This window comes from Opisthocomus hoazin, chromosome 1 (assembly GCF_030867145.1).
Source record: "Opisthocomus hoazin isolate bOpiHoa1 chromosome 1, bOpiHoa1.hap1, whole genome shotgun sequence".
Taxonomy (NCBI): domain Eukaryota; kingdom Metazoa; phylum Chordata; class Aves; order Opisthocomiformes; family Opisthocomidae; genus Opisthocomus; species Opisthocomus hoazin.
The window spans coordinates 33524397-33546678 of NC_134414.1; the positions used below are offsets into that span (position 1 = coordinate 33524397).

At 43.5% G+C, this 22282-nt stretch overlaps 1 protein-coding gene across 5 annotated transcripts in view; it reads right to left on the reverse strand.

Moving 5' to 3' along the window:
• The window catches only part of FAM124A (family with sequence similarity 124 member A), a 45771-nt gene extending 24845 nt beyond the window's left edge, over window positions 1-20926 (reverse strand). Inside the window, exons 1-3 of one of the 5 annotated variants that reach the window (XM_075421318.1) lie at window positions 20872-20926; window positions 11349-11443; window positions 10160-10191 (exon numbers count right to left, since the gene is read on the reverse strand). In XM_075421318.1, the coding sequence (XP_075277433.1) occupies window positions 10160-10175 (16 nt within the window). In that variant the 5' untranslated portion in view covers window positions 10176-10191; window positions 11349-11443; window positions 20872-20926. Of the gene's footprint in view, window positions 1-10159; window positions 10192-11348; window positions 11444-19792; window positions 19993-20471; window positions 20617-20871 lie in introns of those variants that run through there. The other 4 variants (XM_075421300.1, XM_075421310.1, XM_075421290.1 and 1 more) reach the window with 4 other exon arrangements.
• Between the last annotated feature and the right edge of the window lie 1356 nt (window positions 20927-22282).

Genomic DNA, 22282 nt, shown 5'->3' on the forward strand with positions numbered 1-22282 from the left:
GGAGTCTTACTTCAACACTCTCCTCAACCACAGATTTAGCTACTGACTTGCTGAAAAGCAAGAACCCCAAAATGCTGGTGTACTCGCACACCTTCAGGCATATTCTGCTGGATGTCAATGGCTGTCATTTCCCCTCTTCCCTCCTACAGTGTTCACCACAATTCGAGAGCTGTCATGGTGTCTCAGTCTGCACACGTGTCCATGCCACAAAATAGATTCACATGATCTGGCACCTTCACAACTGTCTTCACTGTCTTAGCTGTCTCCACTCAAAAGCCACAATCTACCTCTATTTGCCCATCTAGGGGCTCAAATGGTGTCATCACACAGAGATTAATTCTCACAGGAGACCCAACACCCATAAGAAAAACAGTATGGAAAAATTTCTTGATACACTGGAAAGTCTTCCTGATCGGTGGAAAACAGCTGGCAGTTATCATTCTGTGTCTTTCAGAAAAGCAGAAGAAGAAACAGTAATCAGAAACCCCTAAGCGGGAACTGCAGCACAATGGGGAGGATTTGGCCCGTGAGTTTGGTGACGCTACTGGCACAAATGAGCCTGGGCCACCAGGGTAAGACGCGGGACTTTACGTCACAGCCTATATTGCTGCTAAGTTCAGTCCAATGGAGAAACACAGGGAAGGTGCATTAATTATTAATGCTCAGCTATTACATTAATTTGGTTTATTGTTATTTTATATTGTATGTAGAATTTAAAAAAATGTCACCTCATTTTTTAGGGGGGGTAAGGAAGCAGGCCTGAAACTGGAACACGGAGAGAGCAGTATTCCAAATGGCTGCAGATTTCCACTTCCGAAGAGTTAAGCTTTGCAAAGACGCATGTCCTACCCAATCATAAAATGTTCCTAAAGAAAGATATGGATCATTACACTTGGCAAGAACCCAGACACCGATCTTTGGCATTAATATCAGATGCTGTACAGAGCTGCAATATGTAGTAATTCAGTAAAACTCCCATCAGCAATCACCAGTAAATCAAAAGCTGTACAATGTACGTCAGCATTCAAACGGTGTCCAACACCATACTGTTCAAAGTCTTTTGATTGCAGGCATTGTATTTTCTTAAAGTCTGACTCCTATGTAAAGCTTAGATTCTCAAAAATATGTCTTTTATAAAAGGGCAGAAAGAACATTGCCTTTAAAAAAACAAAGAAACACAGTACACTTGAGCAGCTGACAAATTTGGTCCAACAATGAGCTCCATACCTCACACAATGTACTCTAGTTAACTGAGAGTGTGATTTTATGGTGGGCTTAAGACAATTTAAGACTTCACTGCTGGCACTCTTCCCCCTGCTATTCCCAGCTAAGCGTTTCCAGTGCTTCCCATGTGTCAGTTCTAGGTGCAAGTTGAAACAGCTTGCTGAGGAGACTGAAAAAAAGCCCTCAGACAAGGAGTGATCAGGATTGTGCCTTCTGGTGGCAGTCAGAGAACCGATCTGGCTAAAAATGTTGATTTTATGGCAGACCTCTTCTTTTAATCAGTTCGTGCTTTTGCACAAACCTTCCTGGTATCACAAAGAGGTGGGAGGGGAACCCAGAAGCCACAGCAAAGCATCTACACTCAAGACACGTCTAAAGAAAAGATGGGATGAACCCCTGAGGCATGGTCAAGCATTGCTAGGTTTGTGTCTCTGCAGACAGTCAACAATATTAGCATCACAGCAAACCAGCCAGCTGGACCTGACAGTAGCGGAAAACTATTTTGAACCTCATAATCCTTTCAGCCGATAGCAGTGTGCAGTTCAAAAGAACTCCCCCATAGCAGCTGATGGAAAAGGGACGCAGTAATAGCAAGCATGCTGTGTTGTCACGGCTTCATCCTGATCCCATATGGTGGCAGCCAGGAGTCACCTGGCAAACATTTCACAAACCTTTTAGAAATTACAGATACAACATTTCTTTCTGAAACTATTAATGAACAAATATGTAGTACCAACAAAAATGAGGCAGGCAGTGGTCATCTACTACTCTAGAATGTGGCACGCACAGATTACCGAATGTCCCAGCTCCCCACCAAGCTTGCATGAATCAACATTACGTATTTATTTTTAAAAGTTCAAATTAAAGAAAATACACCACGATAATGTACTGCAGCCATTAAATGAGGAAAGTAATTGCTGGCATTGTCAAAACAGCATGTATTTAGTAGAAACTGCCTTAATAGCTTCAGCCTGCACAAGTGTTTTCTCATTTGACTCGGGGAGTCAGATGGCTTTTCCCGTTCTACCATAACTTGGAGTCAGGAGTTGCCTATGAGTCAGGAGTTGCCATGGAACAGATTTAATTTTTCAGCTTCCCTCTCTGGGCTTTAACAATTCAGACAGACGTCTCAACAATTTCCAGATCTTTCTCATCACTGTACCAGCTGAACTTGGAATGTCCAGCTCTTTCCTGAAACCCACTGCTCAGGGTAAAAGACCCCCTAAAGGGCTGCCTAGCTCCTCGTGGTTTTCTGGGACAGCAGCAGTAACACTTCCACAGAGAGAAATTCAATCTACATCACCTAATAATCCAATTCAACTTTCTCTGAGATCTTACCTGTAAATTTTTACAAGAATTGTGTAGCACTCGATAGCTCAGGGATTATCAAAGGTTTCCTACACTTCTGAATCATGCTTGGTAATAAGAAAGAGGAAATATTCGCTTATGTGGTTTTGATTATGACTATATGTGCTTAAAACAGGAGCTAGAAAAACCTTCAGATTGTCATTCTTGTCTGATTTTTTTTATCTGCGGTATCTATATGATAGGAAAAAAACCTGACTGGATGTGGTCAGAAAACAATATACAACGATCATACGAACAACAAAACCAACAAAAATAGAATTTTGTTAGCTTTGGTCCAATACTTTTGGTACAGAAATCCCAAGCTAGCGCTAACACAGCAGTAAGTAATTTAACCACGAGACACACAGTTTGGTTCATGCTAAATGATCCCACAGAATGCAACTCTGATTTTAACAAACAACAGAAATACATGGGTTACTCTAAGCTAAATACGTTTAAACAGGAACTTCAGTCTTCAGAAGGGGAAGGGCATGCTTGTGGTTAACACCACATGCTTGACCTGCAAAAATCAAACCGAGATTTTATTTCAAGCACAGTTACACATTTGTTTGTGCGTGTCCTTACACGTGACTGCCTCAGTTCTTTTTTACCTTCTCTTTCCAGCCACTGGGCATCTTTTGTCATGTCTTAAAGGGTATTTTTCCTCTCTACTCATTATGCTTCTAAATAACCATGTGCAGTAAGACCAACCTCCACATGCTATCTCCCTACTAGAATAGCATCCTAACCTCAGCTTCTCGACAGGTGAAAGTGCAAATAATAACATTAACTCAATATCGACATCTCCAGCATGGTTTCCAGGCGATGGTGCTCAGCAGCAGTGATAACTCCATGCCGTTCCTGACATCGGCAAGTGTCCATTTGCAGCTCCTGAAAACCAGGAGGTATCATCTGTGGATGCTTGTGGATGAGACTTGGATGCTGCTGGGGCTGGGAGGGGCGATGGTGCTGTGTGATCAAATACTATAGCAAACCAGGAAGAAGGTGGTTAAAAATTATGCAACTGAGAGGGCAGATTAGGGACTGGAGAGCAGCAGGGACTGCTGATGTTGCTCTGGGCTGATGATTCAAACTGAAATACAGGAAATTCTGTTTAAACATAAGAAAATACTTTTTTACAGTGAGGGTGGTCACTCACTGGAAGAGGTTGCCCAGAGAGGCTGTGGGGATATTTAAAACATGATGGGACATTGCCCTGAGCAACCTGCTCTCATTGCCCCTGCTTTCAGCAGAGGGCTTGGACTAGACGATCTCCAGAGGTGTTTTCCAACCTCAGCTTTCTGTTGCTCAGTACTATACATTTATATCCTGTATGCAAGCTTTTGCTCCTTCGTCGTGGTGGAATCTGATGACAAGCAGCTACATAAACGTGTTTTGCACAGCCACAGACTGCTAGGTGGCATGTAGCAATGGCATTTTCCTTCTTCACACATCCACAGTGGGAAACAGCATTGCTTTCTCTTTAGCAGCATAACACAGGCCAGGGAAGATATGCAGAAGATGCTCGCTGCATTTTCCACAGGAGCTGACACTTCAGATTTGACTGCTATATCAAACACCTGAATTTGCAACATTGACAGATGCTGCAGGCTAAGAGCTCTACATGATATGGGTCCAATTTCCTCTTCCATTTTTCCTCATACTTTAATTAGCTTTTCTTTTATAATAACACCTTCTGGAGATGCAGCATAATGCTGGCAAGCCCACTATAAATCGTTTTTACAATTGTGTTTAATACAGCTCATTGCCAGCCATTGTAAAAGCATCTCAATTCTCTATGGAAGTAATAAACAATATACTACAGTATGTCTTCGTATTGCAGTAAAAGAATATAATTAGATCCTTACACCTATTAAATCACATTGCTTGGAGCAATATACTTAGAAGATACCCAGCCCAGCAGTGCCCGGGTCAGAACTAGTCTGAACTAACCTAACTTAAAGTAGGCAACCATATTATGAAATTTTAGCTTTGTGACAGATTTTTAAAATGCCAAATCAAAACCAGACCCCCTCCTGCTCCTGACTGGTTTTCATCACCTTTAACAGTTAAAGTGAAGGCAGCCAGGTTTTGAAATGATACAGAAGTAATGAGCAGACATTTCTCCTTATGCTATTGTTACAAGGCACCTATGCATCTGCATAATACTATAGATCCTTATGTTCCTACAGCTCCTGTTATCTCTTCAACCAGGAAGGTTACATCTTCTGTTTGTTGTCAAAAGCTCCATTAGTGCCCATTTTGCCCATCCCTTGTTTTCTGGAATGTTTGGTAACAAAAATTCTTAAGAATTAGAAAGGGGAGCACTTCAGGAGACACTGACTTCACTCTCCTCTATAAAGGACCTAGTGCTCAGGCCAGATCTCTCTCTTTTATTCAGGGATACATTTTTCTCTTCTCATTTCCTTCCAACAATGCTTATAATCTAATAACTCAAACAGAAAGGGATGAGCAAGATTCTTGCCAGGTAACATCAAGAAGCGATGTCATGGTGGGGCAGGGAGGTGGGGAAGAAGAGAAAAAGAGACAAACCAGAGAGCAAAAGAGAGGCAGAATATTGTTACACACACAAGGTATCAAAGTGGTGTGTAAACTGTTATGTACGTGTGCCTTGGCAGGGGTGGCACAGGTGGCCTAACACTGACCCCTCACAACCTACAACCTACCTGATGGACTACGTCAGCACCTGAGTAGCTTTTGATGGGTCCTCACAATGACATTGCATACAAATACATAATTTCTACTTCTAATGAGGCCCTCACCTCACAGCTGGCTTCAAAGTAAACACAGTCACTCAAAATGAGAGCAGATAAATACAGCACTGAATAGCAAAGAAAGATAACGCAGCTTCAGGAAAACAAAGGTTTACCCCAAATTCAGGAGAGCATTGTCTTTTGGGCAACCATTTTGTTTCTTATTTGAATATTGTGACTGGACTACATGCCATTAACTTACCCTAACTGTCTTTAATGAGAATTGCTAGGTGTCTAAAAAGACTAGGAATAAGTCTGAAAGAAAAAGGACGTCGATTAGGGTATGTCACCTTGGACTAGTTCAGAGTGCATACACAAACACGAGGTGTCAAGGGGCTTTTCATAAACAGCGAGTACGCCAGTGCTGGTGATTTCCCGTTCCCCATGGCCAGCTCCAGCACAAAAAGCAAACATCACTCAGGAAATAAAATCTACCATCCAAAGTGCCATTAGGGCAGCTTATTTCAACATACAGCTGGTGCATGGAGGTAAGGTACAGCCTTAGCACCTCACCCTGCCTCCGGAATTAAGAATCAGAGGAGCCTTGCCCTTACTAGCCCTCCATAAAGAGAGGACTCTTGCCACTTATAGAGAAAATAGAGTCCAAAATCAGCCCAAGGGAGCCGATGCAGATGACACTGACTAAACATTGACCAAATCCCAAAACAAAGATCTGAATTTATACTAGCATAAGGACAGAATACCAAACAGAAAATAACTTAAAGGTAAGTTTTATTAAAAAAGAAACACGGTTTGTAACCCACATATCTGTAAATCTGCCAAAAGAAACTGTCCTGTGCTTAATTTTTAGAACCAGAAAGTGGTTGGGAAGTACGCACAACACGGAAATAAAATTTTAATAACCCAGCTCTCAGGTTTACCCTGGAAGAATACAAGCTAAAAACACCCCAGAAGGACTCAGTCATTTCCCAACTGCTAAATGAAAGCCAGGGGAGCAGGGGAAGGTGAATTACCAGCTTTCCAACTGCAAAGCAGATGAGTGACAAGCCCTTTACCTCATTGAGAAGCACAACATGAACCACCGCGTGCTGCAGGGTTTTACTATCTCAAATGCTCTAAAATCTTCCGCTAACTTGTATGTTCTCCCATAGGGCCAGTTTTACGTTTCATTTACTGACTTAGCTGGAAGGGTACAAACATGTATCCAGGCAGCTCCCTACTGATTAACTAGCTGAAAAATGTCACAGAAAAAAAATTCCCTCACTTCCACAATTATTTCTAAGCCAACCTAGTTAAATTGGCGCCAGAGCTGACTAGGTATAGAATATTTCAAATGTTACAAATTACAAAAGTCTTGCTTCGAAACGCCCGCTTCTGGTTTGAGCCTTTCTGAAGGGCCATTATGATAAACGCAAAGATTATGCAGAGCAGGAAATGAGCAGCCCCCACCAAAACTCCTCCTCCCTGATCGAAAATCATCCCTGAAACACATAGCTCAAAGCAATTTGAAGATAATTAAAATGTCGATGTGCAGAGACTGTTGCTTATTGTGCTGACCAATGTTTATTAATTATTTCTTTGTGATTCCAACTGTCTGTATCCGTATGCCACCTATGGTCTTCATATTTTGGTAGTATGTACTTTGGGTAAAGGTGTCCTCTGTGTATGTAAAGTGCCTAGCACAATTCCCTCTCATTTATGATTAGGGACTCCTAATGGTAATTGAAAACTGTAATTGACAAGGTAATTGAAAATATGAGCAAAAGGAAGCTTCATACATTCTCTAGATTAATGAAGAAACATCAGTGGGCAAAACACCCTAATAAGACAAAGCACACTGCTTGCTGAAGAACAAAGGAGAAAGTGGCTATACACACTGGAATTCAGGAAAAAAAAAAAAAGTCAACATTAATTTAGCATTTCTCATCCTTGAAATCCCACTGCTGGACCTTTCAAAGCTGTAATACCTCAAAACCCAGCATCCAGCAGACAGGTTTGCGTGGCCTGTTCATTCTGCTCTGTAAGAAAAGGCAAAGTGGCACACAGTCACCCTGACAACAGCCAGAGCCCGCGCAGCTGATAACTGCTGCATTTTCTTGCAGAAATAAACACACTCTGCAAACTTGGGTACTCTTTCCCAAAGTACTTGCTGTGCAAAACCACTAATGTTAGACAAACGCTGCCAGTAAAAAGCATTTTTGGGTTACCCGAAGCCAGGAGACAAGGGCAAAGAAGAAGAAAACAATTGAGATGCCGCAGAAGACCCAAGGTCCAACCAATCCACCAGGCAGGGCTTTGAACTGCTGAAGCAGTACATCGCCCACGATAACTGCTGCCATATGCCCAGGGAAAAAAAGTGCTAGAAATAACGCATGTACACAACAATCCTTCCATTGCTGTAGAGCAGCTGATGAGATTTTATTTCTGACACGGGAGGCCTAGGGTTCCTGTATACTTTCGCACTGGTGCAAAGCCCTGCAGTTTGTTCAGCTGCCGTCATCACAGCGAGTAGATACAGCCAGCTGCAGTTAATTCACCTGCTAAATCTTTCTTACCCTTTTCTTGGCATGTCTGTGGAAAACTGCTGTCCGGTAGAGTTCATCCAGAAATTTAGAAGATTATTCATTTATGAAACACTGAAATTGGAGCCTCATGGGTACCACCGAATAACACCCCTGTAAACCCAAATTAGCCTGTAATCATTCTGGTTTAGATAAACTCTACTTCATTAGAACAGGAGCTCCAGATGAAGCAGCTTTAGATAATGGAGATCCTTTGCTTTTTAATTTACAACAGCTTACTTTTTATTATCTTAGAGCCCAACAGCATCATTGATCAGACTGCTTTCTGTACTATGAATGATACCACTTGCTGAATCTTTTCCCCAAAGAAATTAAAATGGCCAAATCACCTTTTTTTCCTAATATCTGTTCCCCAATAATCTTTTCTTCAGATGCATTATGCACCCCTTGATTGCCAGCCTCCGACATGAAAGCATTTATGTTTTACTGAAATTCTTTTGTGTAGCTGTTCCTGTTACTCTCGCAGTGTCTGACCAAACCAACCACACAAACCCCACAGAATGCAAAGTTAAATACTGCTACTCGTGAAGCCGTATCAATATAATTTCCCCTGGAAGCAGAAAAGAGAAAGCTGGAGACTGTTCTGTCTCCTGAACTTTTGTGTCTTTGCTGGAATGGTAATACCTTCTTGTACCAACAAATTACTGGTGCTGAAATACAACTGTAAACCCCACATATTCTGGACAGCCGTGGCCAGCAAGACACTGAGGTGACCACAGTTAACATGACACACTGTGGCTGCCACACAACCAAAAATTACCCTTGCAAACAGCTCCTTTAATAAAAACAAAGACTTACAAATGTAAATCGTTACTTTTATTTGTAAAACGTGCAGCTGTCATGCAAAGTTGGTAAGGGATCAACCCCATATTTTTAGATGAGAAATACTTTACTTACACGTTGTCTTCTGAACTTATCTGCCAAATCAGCACTTCTGCTAGGCAAATAATTATGAGTCACCACCCTAAAAGCGGAGGAAGCTGGCAGCATGTTCCCCAAGCCATCACCCAAAATTGTGAGCTGAGGGGGTGGTAGGGCACACATCTGGTGTAACCAGTGAAATCCAATATGATTTCACTATCACAGAAAGGTTGATTGCCTGGATTTTGCCTCCCAGCCATTTCAAGAATCACGTCCAACAGCGGGAAACCAAAAATCTATTTAAACAACAGAATTTAGCTGCACTGAATTCTGTCTTTCTCAGATACAAACACACAAACTGAGCAGATGGAGGAAAGACAGCAAGCTCCCTGCTAGTCACATCAGCTCAGGAGCCAGACATTACGAACACTGTCTGATCTAGCTCTTGTTGAAATCAATGAAAGCCCTCTACTGAAGACCATGGGAGATGGAAAATAACCCTCTCCACGCTTCAGCCAGAATGTGTGAATGAGAAAAAACTGACAGCTTTCCTCCCCGCCGATTTTCATGGTGCTTAAAGATCCAGATCATAAAACATAATTTGTCATCTGTGAATTTTGGTCTGCTTGCTTGGCATAAATAAAGCTCACGTCTACATGTGAATCAGGGAGACAGGCATCACCTTGCACTTTGACAAGAGAGAGATACTAGTAGCTGTGCATGAATAAGCATTATTGCCTCCCAAAGTGCTGTGGGTACAGTATGTTCTACAGCTAAGTAAATGGTTGGAGTGGGTAGATAGAGGACTGGAAAAGTGCTCCTTGTTACTTGAAACATTTTCATTTTGCATTGGTGAAAAAGAAAGAAAAAATAATCTGGACACCAGGATTCATCTTCTATCAGTTGGATAACCTGAAATTCAACTGGCTATTGTCAACATCTAGAAAGACTGTGACACTCACTATAGCACCTACATCTTTGAAATCAAAGAAGTGCTTCACAGAATTTGCTTTCAAGTGCTTCCTTGGCATCAGCTTACAATAAACATTCAGTTATTCCTGCATACTCCAGCTCTAATAACGTTCACCACTGCAAACTCATTTATTTGGCTGGAGGACCCACTGACACTCACCACACCGTGTCTACAGATTTTGTTCTCATTTTGCCTTGCATCCTTGTGAGTTCCAATATTTATGACCTTACACATGGCTCATATTTTGGTTGTAAACATCCTATCAGTTTAATTTTCTATACTTTTTCTAGATATAGATCCAAGAAGAGAAGGAACGTCGGCTTTACTGTGTCAAAGTGAAGCCCATCATAACACTAGGTTGATGTTAATAAATATTAGCAACCAGAAAAAAGAAAATATGAGAATCCATTTTAAAAAATTCTCAAAGTTATACTTACTGCTGGTAGAGGACATACGGCTGTACTCAGACCTGCAAGAGAAAGATTTTAGTTAGACCTTACTGCATCTAAAAGAGATAATGAAAAATATAACAAATCTAATTCACACTGCATATCAAAATAGTTTAACACCCCTTTAGCATTATTTCTGTGCTCAGATCATAACTGGAACAGGTTTAGAACATGGCCTCAGAAAAACTGACATCTCACATGAATTTTGAAAACACCTACGCAGAGTGAGTAAAGCAACTAGGGTTTTATCTAGGGGCTATTCACACTACTTAACTTCAGGTGTAAAAATTAAAGCTCAGAAAGCTCTCTATAAGGAAAAAATAGGCTGCTTCAGACACAGATTAGGAGCAGAAGTCTACTAGGTCTTGACTCTGCTTCTTATGTTCCTCACCTTATAACCTCAAAATGCTGCTTTGCAGATTATTTTCTTTTTTTAAGAGAACTCCATTCAAAAAGCAGAATTTTTATTGTTCTTTGGTCACAGCTGGCAGAGAAGACACATAATGAGTACCAAAACATAAACATTTAGATGACAAAGCTGTTTGCTTTGGGGTTTCCTCTTTTCTGCTTCAAGACTTCTCTCAGTAAAACTATACACCCACCGGTTCTACTTCAGTGCATACTGGATTACCCGTGAGAAAGTCAGGGCAGTTAAGTATTTTGAGTAAGAGTACAATTAATTTTGCAGCTGCATATAATCCTGTACTCCTCAAAACCCCATTCCAGGCTGATTAACGCTCATAAACATGGCCCATTTATGTCCTAAACACTCAGAAACACTACGGTAAAATAAATATGCCAACACTGACTACTCTTTCTTAAAAACAAAATAATTCGTTACCACTTCTGAGGCTCTACCTATGACTTCTGAGTGTTTGGTTTTGGAGTTCACAGTCACACAGTCTCCATTCCCCTATTCTCTGGGTCCCCAAAACAGACCCCACTTGGCAGAGCTCTCTGCCACAACTACCATCTTGCACGTACGCCCTGCAGTGCCCTGAAAATAACAGGCAAACTGTTTGTGGAGCCCTAACACAGTTCCAAATTTCAATGCTTGTTTTATATAAATAATTGCAACAAGTTTGCAATATTGCTTTCAATTACGAAAACATGCGAGCCTTGACTCCTAAGATATTTGTCTGGAAATAGATACCATCTAAGCATATTCTCAGGATACCTTCGTGCTCTTGGCTCTCAAGCATCCAAGGGAATAAAGGACATCAACTTCACATAACTACAGTGGCTGCTTTCGATTTTAATATGGACATATCTCTGCAGAAGAAACAAAGAAATTACAGTCATCCCAATATTTCACAGCTCTGTGCTTAGCACTCACTATCCTGCAGATCAGATGCTAAGACTGCTGGTTTAGGTGAGAAAGACCATGAGGAAATACCCCCAGCTCTTGCCAATCCTGCTGGACCAGTGAAAGATGACGCAATCTGCATTTTTCAGATGATGAAAAAAAATCCACCATCAAGTACCATGAGGTTATCAAAGCTTTTGAAAGAGTTCTGTGCAACGCTGGGGAGAGAGCTGCTGATGGAGGCTTGCAGCTCTCTCTTGCTCTCTCTCCTTTACTAAATCCTGCACCCCCAGCCACTTTGATAACGCCAGGGAGCAAGGAAACATCTTTATGTCACACATGGCAGAGACCACAGGATTTGGGCATTAGCAGCCCCTCTCAGTCGCCCCATATATACCTGCTACATAGCACCTCCTCCATGAATAAAATGCTGTCACTCAACCAACCTCCCCCAGGACCTTGTGTAGCTGAGAAAGGCAGAGGCAGTAAGAACACAGGCAGAGGAAGAGACCTCCTTCTTCCTGCTGCTGGGCCATGTCCACAGCACCGGTCCGGCTCTGGGCATGGACCAAGGGGAAGAGATCCCAGCGGCTGGCTGAGTGCTGTGCGGGCCTTAAAGCTGCATGGTCTTTTCAGCAGCAAGTCACGCTGGTATCATTTAGCACCACGTGTATCTGGAAAGTGTTGAAACTGTGCAACATGTCACTCTTCACAGGCCCAGAGGCAAGCAATATACATCCAGCTGCCCCCAAGCATCCCAAGCAAGGATTCATTTAGTCTGCACTTCTGTTTGAAAACAGCCCGGGGCTGTCCTTCAATATATCTGTGTTCAGCAGTTGGCGGCTAATTCAGTACGAATCTGCACTGCTTGCATTTCAGATAGAAGCAAGAGAACATTTCGCCTTTTGCTTACTGCAAGTAGCAGCAGCTTTCTCTTGCTTCACACTGTTATTTTATTATCCCAAAGTGCTGTAGGCACGTTATAGGACACAGAGAATTAATGAGTCCTGAACTGAGGAAGTGGCAGTCTTTGTACAGGCAGGACATGAAAAGTGAGACAAGAGGAAAAATAAAAAGATGAGGAGTGAGAAAGGAGGAGACAACAGTGTTCTTGGAGACTAATTGCACAGACACACTTTAATAGGCTTTAGAATTGTATTGGGTTTTTTTTGTAATTCTAATATGGTTCAAGCTAATATTAAATTCATGTTTGTTGCATAACTTACATACAGAATTAAAAAAAGGGTAATTAAGCTCACAGGCTCATGTCAACCTCAGATGCCAAAATGAAGACTGTACCCTCCCTAAGCTCCCTCTTCAGTCAATAAAAAGAGAGGGCTGAAGTGTGTTTCTCCCTAGCTGGTGTCCAGAGATGAAGCCTACAGAAACCACATTCTTAATGTAGGACCCTCAGCTACATGCCTAAAACCAAATAGGATGAATAGGAGTCTCTCTATGTGCTCTCAGGGCCATCCTGAATTACCTTTTGCCCTACCTCTGACTGCTTTTCTTTCCTAGAATTTGTCTTGAATCTAGTCCTTCAGAACAAAAATAACAGTGTTAGTAAAATGCTTCATATTTTCAAAACCTTAGCGCAAACCGTTCAGAATCAGGACGTGGTGGTAAGCGGCTTAAAAAATGCGTTTTTTTTCCTTACAGTCAGCTACTTAGCATACTAAATTCTGAAGATTCTATAAGTCTTTTAAGCTTTTTAGACTAGTACACACAACAAACATTCCCTTTGATAAGATCATGCATTAGAAAAATTAAGTACCTAAATAAACATCTCCTAGGTAATGTAGACTTTCTGGACATCAAGCAACTTTGCTCCTTCCTGTTCTTTCCATCCGTATTTCTAAAAAACCCAAGTGTTGGCTTCTATCAGTTCCCTTGCAAGAGAATTTTCCCATTAGGATAACTCAAGAGCAAAGCACTTGTGGGCTTTAATGGTGACAGACTGGGGCCATACTGGGGCTTTGAGGTTCCAGGCCAATTACATTATCTTGCAGCAAGTTATTTCCCCTGATAGATACTACATTATAGATAAAAGCAAAGAGATATTCAGTACAGAAACTGAACAAATGGAGGACTGTTCCCTTTATAGGCACCTAATGAGGAAAAATAATGATCAAAAAGGGTATTGAAGCAATGGGAGGTACTGAAAAGGAGGGCTTATCACTCAGTCAAAAGACACATCAGCCTGCAAAGAATTTGTGCTCAACGGTCAGCCCACCAGCAAAGAGGAGCTGTGAAGATGTCAAGAAACATTAAAATAGGAATCCAGAAGCTTGAGATAAATGTGGGACCTCAATTCCCACTAGTGCCGTTGAAGGATCAGGACTGTGCGTTATTGGAGAGCCTAAAACCATCACGAGCACAAACAATCCTGAGCAATCCTCTGAGATCAGCCTGCAGTACGCACTGCTGATTAGTAATACAGAGCCTCAAAACACCCAAGAAAGGGAAACAGCCCACTGAATACCAGTAACTGCTAGCACAACTTGCAGTTATTGAGTATGGTATATAAAAGCACTCTAAACCTGTTTCTTCGGATAAGAAGCACAACTACATTGCACCTCTGAATCACACAAGCAATGTAGCTACACCAGCATCATGCTGTGCTTGGGTTACTTCAGCACGCTTATCAGCCATGGCACAGCATCATGTTAGCAGAGCTACAGCGGTGACATCTACGTCAATAAACAAATGTGCTCAAGAGAACCATCTGGGACTCAGGCCAACGGCCATGAAACCATCTGCACCTGTACCATTAAAACCTCTTGCCTTCCAAAACAGATTGGCAAGTGGTCCCTGGGCCATGCTAACGTGGTAAAAAAAGTATCCCTGGCCCATGGTAAAACACACCCAAGATTCACATGGGAGAGAGCGAGATGACCTCATCCAAACTGGTGCCATCAGCCATTGTAAGCATTCAACAATATGGACAACTCTGTCCTGGTGCTCAGGGACACCCCCACATGCCATTTAATGCACTGGTGTGGCTGTAACTTGCCTAGGACTGATGGAACAGCATCAGCTGGCTTCACATTTCCCCCGCCTTTTCTACCTACTGTTTCAAATTTCACTGTTTCATATTAAGAGCTGTATTTAACAGCTTCTTTGCCTTCCCACCCCCAGAAAGTGCTCCACGGGGCACTCGGGAGGATTCAATAGCAGTTAAAGCAGAATGTGTGAGTCAGAAGATTTAGCTCTGTAGCTCTGTCTTGGGTTTCTTCTCACCAAATTCCTGTGGGTCAGATTACAATCTGCTTCACTAATACCAGTCCAATGCAAATCCATTACCTTCACTGTACTTCTACTTCTGTAATCAAGACAACTGCAATGGAGTAATTCAGAGCATTTTGTCTTGAAACACTCTGCACTGGATTTCTAGTGGAGTGATGAAGTCAGATGATGGATTCCCATCCCTCAGCTGCAACTACCGCACTCAAGAGCTTATTACCAACAGTGCTTGAGGCCCCATGTGAGAGACATTATCATTATCATCATTGTAGAAGGATGAAGGGTTGTTTGTAATCTTTCAAAAAGCATCTCGTGGGGCTTTAGTAAGCACACCTGCCTGCACACCCTGCTCACCACTCATTCCATTCGCAGAGCACTCCCCAGAGGGACCCATCGGGACTCGGGTGGCACATACCCGCCCATCCAAAGCCAGGGGATCCTCACCTTCCCGAGGTCCTGGTGCTTTTAACTAACAACAGAAGAAGCCTAATCTATACCAATTGCCTAACTTTCACACAGCTACAGTTAGCTGAGGGGAACCTCACTGCTTCCTGGGACCTGGCCATCATGGGTATCAGCACAGACCTCCTGGCCAGCAGCATGTGATTTAAAATCTGTTTCAAGCTCAATTTTGGTGCCTAGCCCCAGTGCCATGCGCTAGCAGGTCTGCATACCCTGAGGTTCAACCAAACAGCTTCGCTCCACTGACTAAATCTGGTTAGAAATGGTGCCTCAACTCCAATTTGTGACAAATAGCTTAACTTTATATTACTTGAATGTCAAATCAGAGACAAGTTGTCTACCTTGGCACATCTGGAATGATGGATATATAGGAAGTGAAAGTCTCAGCAAAAAAAAAGAAACCCCAAGGCAAAAACAGGCCTTAAAATAGGTTTCAGCAGCAGTGATTTCTATTCCTGAGAGTTTCTCATAGATGGATGATATATGTGACAAGAGACTGACATGTCATATTGAAGGACTACCATACAGATACAAAGTCATAAATGTTTAATCCCTTTAAGCTAGAAACATCTGACATGAAAACAAACTCTCACCCCAATAAACCATTCAACTATTCATTTGATAATTTAAGCAACCCATTCTAACTGAGGAAACACATGAATTCCAATTTTCTTAATACTTCTTCCTTTAAGTGGAGTACAAACTCTTTTTTCTAGGCTGCCTTGTCTCCTATTAGCAATTGTATTTTCTGTTTCAAAGTCTCACACATTTTACAGAACTGCAGCAAAGGAAGAAATAATTTTTTTGTCTGCTGAACAGAGAAGTTAGCAAAGGCTCCAGGAATTTGTGATTTGGCCAGAGTCACACATGCAGCTGGTGAGAGCCACAAGGAAAACCAACAAACAAATATAGCACAGTCAAAAAATTAATATAATCTCTGCAAAATTGAGGGATAGAACCACAGGAGAAAATGAGAAGAAGAGAATAACTCCCCTGAATATAATTGTCATCAAAGAGTAACAGATTTTGCTAAACAAATGTGAAAAATAGATGCTGCATGGTACAGTGCCCTAAACTTCAAGCATCTTTTGTTTATTTGTTTTGCAATAGGTTTCTCAATATATCATTGAACTGTTCTTTGGCAGCTGTCTGCTACCAAAGAGACAGCATAATTTTCCTTCTTCCTAAAATTCATCAAATACTCAGCAATTAACTACTCATGAATTCAGCTTGCATTTTCAGTATTAAGGTTTTTAACCTATTCTATAGAAAGAAAACCCAAACTTGTACTTCAATAACGTCTCCCACTTTCCCTAAAAAGATTAACATATTATTTCAAAGGTAAGTGGAAAAGATGAAAATTCAAATCATTCAAGTTAGAAGTTACAACTTCTCAAAACTTTGAATGACTTCTAAGTGAGGAAGGAGAAAACTGTTTAGGCAAACTTTGATATTATCAGTAAGCTCATGATTAAAGTGTGAACCTCTGAAGACATGGGGTCTCACAGCTGCCTAAGAGAACAAGCGATGTTCTGCTGGGAATTGTCACATACCTTGAAATCTTCATTAATGCCAGCTGTCTCACTGAAGTGTTATGCTCGGTTCAGGTATCTACACTTGATAGATAGCAGAGAGCATTCCTACAGAAGTTATGTTTGAAGACAGCTAACAGGACCAAATAAAAGACAGTAATCAAAAATTTAAGACTTCAGGTCTAAGCAACTACCTGTTTTCCACACTCACTACGCGTCTCTGGATATCAGTCCTGAATACAATGAATTCAACTGATGCTTCACCACTGACATCAGTGGCAGCAAGAAACTGTCTCATCGCTTCCAAATTACATGCCTGACATTCTAAAATTGTTTCAGTTTGTCATCTTGGGAGTTTCAACCCCAAAAAACTTTGCTTTGCTATTCAGAGTAAGGATAGTGAAGTAACAGCATTTGCATGGCTTGTAAAACCAAGAAAATATGAAAATGAACATTTCTACAACTAATTTTAAGTAACTTCATATTAATTTTTCTAGCTTTTTTGTTTTTCTTTACCATTTATCTACAGTTCTTTAAACATACATATTTCTCCTCCCTTCAATTTCTTTCTTCCATTTGTTTTTCCTCTGTTTGCTTTCTAATCAAAGACCAAATTAAAACCACTTTCTTCTTCCTAAATGTCAGGTTTTATAGTACAAATCCACTACTGAAATTATTACCAGAGAAAGCTCTCTGTCTCCCATACTTCTGGGCTAAAAGATTGCAGTAGCAGATGAAATAAGGTTTTTATACTAAAAAGCCTAAAAAATACATTTCCCGAGAAGATACAATTTGTACAGGCAAAGTCTCTCAGACCAAGGATGGTCAAACTCTTTCAAATCTCATTAATAAATAGCCAATATAAACTAATTGGCTTATATGTTCTACTCCCTTTATTTAGGCACTTGACAACCCCAGCTCAATCCATTCTTATTGGATTCAGGAACTCAGAATACACTATTTTTGTTCAGCAGCCTGTTTGCCAACCCTATTTACTGAGGCAAATGCAGTAAGAGGAAAGTATTTCCCAACGGATTAGAAAAATGAAGGCTTCAAACTGTAACCGACCCTGCCAGTAGCACCGAGTTTTGCCTGCTCTTGTAGTTGGAAGCTGCAACAAAACCTTACGGACCATATGCCCCATAGAGTACTCGGTGTGTTCGATTGGTTAGCTGCTATAAGCAGCTTCAGCGGTCCAGGCTCTGTATAAAAGCTCACACATCATTACACACGATCATCATGATGACAAGTGCTTGCAGCGCCTGGATTTACTACAGCCACTATCCACTACTGTTCCTTGAGTGACAGTAAGGAACCACTCGATGTAGAACTGCTACTGAATTACTCTGACGGTTGTCTCTCCTTATGCTTTCAGAGGATGATGGCTGAACTTCAAAATAGTTAATTAATTTTTTTTTACCATTGAGCAACTGAAGAAAAAGGAAAACAGCTCAATTTAGCAACAGCTACGAGGGGACCGAGACAAAGCAAAAAGCAGATCTGGTAAGAGGGAAAAGCAAGTGCTGTGAACAGTTGGTTTGGTGAGAAAGCTGAAATATAAACATTGTGAAAGAGACATACGCAACGTGCTTATCAGACTGAAATAGCTGCTAAACAGAACTAAAAATAATAATTGAAATGCAGAGACCCTTTGCTTTTCAAAATAAACTTCAGTGCAAAGCACCGCAGTTATTAACTGCCATATGTCGTTGTTCACATTCCTCAGACAGACTCTTCCGCTGACCTGCACTTTCCAGTGTCAAGCCTGGGACAGGGATGCTGCATAAAACCATCAGCTTTAGCACCTCACCGACACCAGACACAAGCAGCTGTCACGCTGGTCGCTGAGGCCTAAAGGCTAATGTCACTAGCTGGGGCAAACCTTTCCAAGTGCCCCTCCCAAGGAAACCCAGGTTTTTCTGTTCCAGATAAACACAGCAAATTAATAGTGACTTGACCCATCAAGGATTTTCTGAGCTTTGAACCAGCCATGAATTCACTAGTTATTTTGTCTTCCTTTTACCTACATTCCCCAAAGATGAACTAAAACCCTGTTATCTCATTATCTGGAAAGAGATCTGGCTTTTTTCCTTTAAGCTCATGTCACACAAAACATTTTAAAACTCTCCCTATTAGGCATGTCCACAATACTACAACTACTTAAGGTGACAGAAAAAGTCCTTAACTTCCCAGAGCACAGAAGAGATAAAAATACCAACTTGAATTAATAGCTGGATGTATGAAAAAAGATTGCTATATTGCATGTCAACTTTTTTTAAAAAAAATTTGTAATATTGCTCCTTTAGTTTTGGTTCCGTGCACCTGACACCACTTTGCAAAAAAGAACTGCCTTTACAGTTTTGTTATGCTCTCAGTCTCACGCACCAGCGCGGTGCCTTGATGCAACAGCAGGTGCTATTCTTCACCAGTGTCGGTCTGAGATTAGGGTACTGTCTTTCTCCCTGAACCTCAGTACGTGCTCTTGTGGTAGGAAGAAGGCAAAGAGTCCAAGCAAGAACAGGAATGCTGACCTTGTTGCAAAGCGAAGCTTCTGTCCGTGTGTACAACCTCGTGCCCATGCAACAGCCAGACTAGAGACCACAGGAAATACACCAGGCAAGGAGCAGGGAGGGATACAGTTGGGAAAGCAAAGAGGAGCACAAAGACCTAGGAGACAACAGTGCTAAGAGGGGTGGGCAACCTGCTTTTGTCCCTCTGGAGCCCGAGAAGTAGCAAAGGCACACTGTCATTCCAGCCAAGACGACACAGCAGCAGCATGTCAGGCTGGAAAGCACTTCTCGCCCTCTTCCACAGAGATGAGCTGAAGGTGGGAGCTGAACGGAGGATCCCATGGATCTCCCTTGCAGCTCCATGACCTTAGGAGAAATCATCCAGCCAACGAACGTAGCACACCTCTGGCAGCAGGGACACAACGACAGAAAAAATGGCATTCTCCTTGACTCCGATACGACACTTAGAGGTTGGACAATCACCAGCAAAGTTTACAGCACTCCACAGGTCAGAACGATAAATGCCATGACACCAGCAACCCAGCTCCAGCATGCCTACAAATCCAACCTGCTTCTGTGGCTCTCTGATGGTCCTTCTAAGGAGTCAGCTCCGTCTGCCTCATGTTGCCTGGGTGTCCCCGCCACTGGGACGGCGTAGGTAGCTGGGCACGCTTCCAGCCTGTCCTGGGACACAGGGATGGTGCGGCACCAAGCCCCGACCGACGTGCCTACAGCCCACCGAGCCCAGCGCTGGGCCCCACCGCTGAGGCAGCACAACGTGCTTTGGAGCTCCAGCTTCAAGCCACCGCCTCTTCGCATCTTCCTCCCCGTGTGCAGAAGGAGGATGATGGGGAGCTTCGGCAGGGGGGTTGGACGAGATGACCCCCAGAGGTCCCTTCCAACCCCTACCATGCTGTGATTCCGTGATTCCCCCTGCCCAGCCGGAGGAGGAGGCGAACTGGCCGGCGCCGCCCAAGCACGGAGATGCCGGCGGCAGGAGAGGTCCCCTCCCGGGGGGATCACACGGGACCCCCGGGGTGGGAGGGGGGCAGCCAGCACCGCGCTGAGCCGGGAGCTGCCCGGCTGCGGTGCCGCGGGGCGGGGGGAGGCTCAGCCCGGGACACGCAGCCGCACCCCCGGCAACAAGTGCAGCCCTCCGGCCCCGGAGGGAGCTCCCCAGCGCTCCGCCGCCACGGCCCGGCCCGGGGGACACGGGGCGAGCCCCCCGCCCGTGCCCGGCCACTCACCCGCCCGTCTCGGCTCCCGAGTCCACGCAGTCGTCCTCGCCGCCGGGCTGCTTCTCCATGGCGGCGGCGGAGCTCCGCGCTCCCCCGCCCTGCTTCCCTCGGTCCCTCCCGCGGGGGAGCAGCGGCTGCCGCCACCTCCCCCCGCCGCTCCTCCGCCCTCTGACAGGGCCGGCCGCGGCCCCCGGCCCGCCCCAGCCCTCCCGCCCGGGACTCGGAGCCGCTCCCCCGGCCCGGCCTCCCCCTCCCCGCCCGCGGCGGGCGCCGAGCCCCCCCTCCCCTCTGCCGCCGCCGCCCGGTCGGAGGGGAAAGGGACCCCCTGCATCGTCCGGTGCCCCCCCCAAACACCCCCGTCCCGCTCTCGGCGACGGGCCACCGCGTTCGGGTGACAGCGCTCCAGCACCTTCATAGCATCGCTGCTGGCTTCCCAGCTGGAAGGAGGGCTGAGCGGTGCAGTGCCCCGTACCCAGTGGCAGTTAAGAGAGCCTCTTGGGTGGGGGTCCTCACCACCCGCGTGGCTCTGGAGTATCCGCTGTCACAGCTTGTTACGGGAAGTCTTTCGCTGTGCTGAGCCTTCTCCAGCCTCCCTTAGTGCCTCCTAGCACTTGCTCATTACATCCAATAGAGTAATTTCAAAACTACGCGCAGAAGTGGGCAGGGGATGGTTTTCCAACCTCACGAGAATTTCTATAGTGATGACAAAAAACGATGTGACGCGAAAGGAGCCTTTTGAATGCTGCCTGTGAAGAAATGCTGGTGTAGGAAAGCGTACCGGTAGCAGGGCAGTCGTATTCAATAACGTGGGAGTGAGGGGAAAAGTTGTGGGTGAGCTCCTGTATTCTGCGCATCACGTGTGCCCGTGTGTTTTGTATCTGGAGGTGAACACCTCTCTGTTTCTCCATCACTTCCATACATGCAAACATTCACCCACATAGGTGTGAACCAGTCTCTCACTCTGACAAAACATGAGTCTTTCTTTAATCCACTTGGTCATTTGGGCTGTAGCAGATGACAAGCGGAGGTGGCCGAACTGGTTTGTTAGCTTGTGTCTCCAAGCTGGAAGACAAGCACCCCTGCCTCTTCTGGATCAGATTCAAGCACAGAACTGGGAGGTGATCTTCTGTGTCCCCCACGCTCTGGGTATTGTGGGACACTTAGAAAAATAAATCAACCCCAGAACTGGGAAACCTCATCCATGAATGCTTTGTGGAAAATACCAGGTTTGAGGAATTGAAATTTTCTCTTCAAAATTCTCCACCTACCAAATTACTGTCAGCTGCAGGAGATGGCCACTTGCAGAAAGCGATCAGAAGTAAAAAAAAAAAAGTTTTTTTAAAAAATAATTATTTTCTTCTACTTTTTTTTATTTGTGCCTTGCAAGACAGAAGAAAAATAGTGAATACCTCAATATTTGAGACATAAAATGCACTACAGAAGAAAATCTTACAATGACCTAAGAAGTGCTGAAGAGGTTTAGTTTGCCACCAGTACTTTTTTAGCAGTGTTTATATTGCATGGCATTGACGTCCTTCATTTCAAGATATATTCATGCTTGTTGGTGGTATGTTAACCCATATGCAGGCATACAGGAACACAAATTAATAGTAACATCTAACACTGTTTGACAGGCTCACTCTGGGTGTAGCTCATGGCACTGTTGTCTCGAACAGTGTATGGCCCCAGTTCTCTGCAATAATCTGGCGGTGGTAGGACACTTGTAAAATCAAAGGAAAGGAGAATGCCTTGGGAAGAGCTGTCAAGGTGTTGTTAGCATATTGTAGGAACAACAATTGGGCACCAAAGCCAGAAATTCT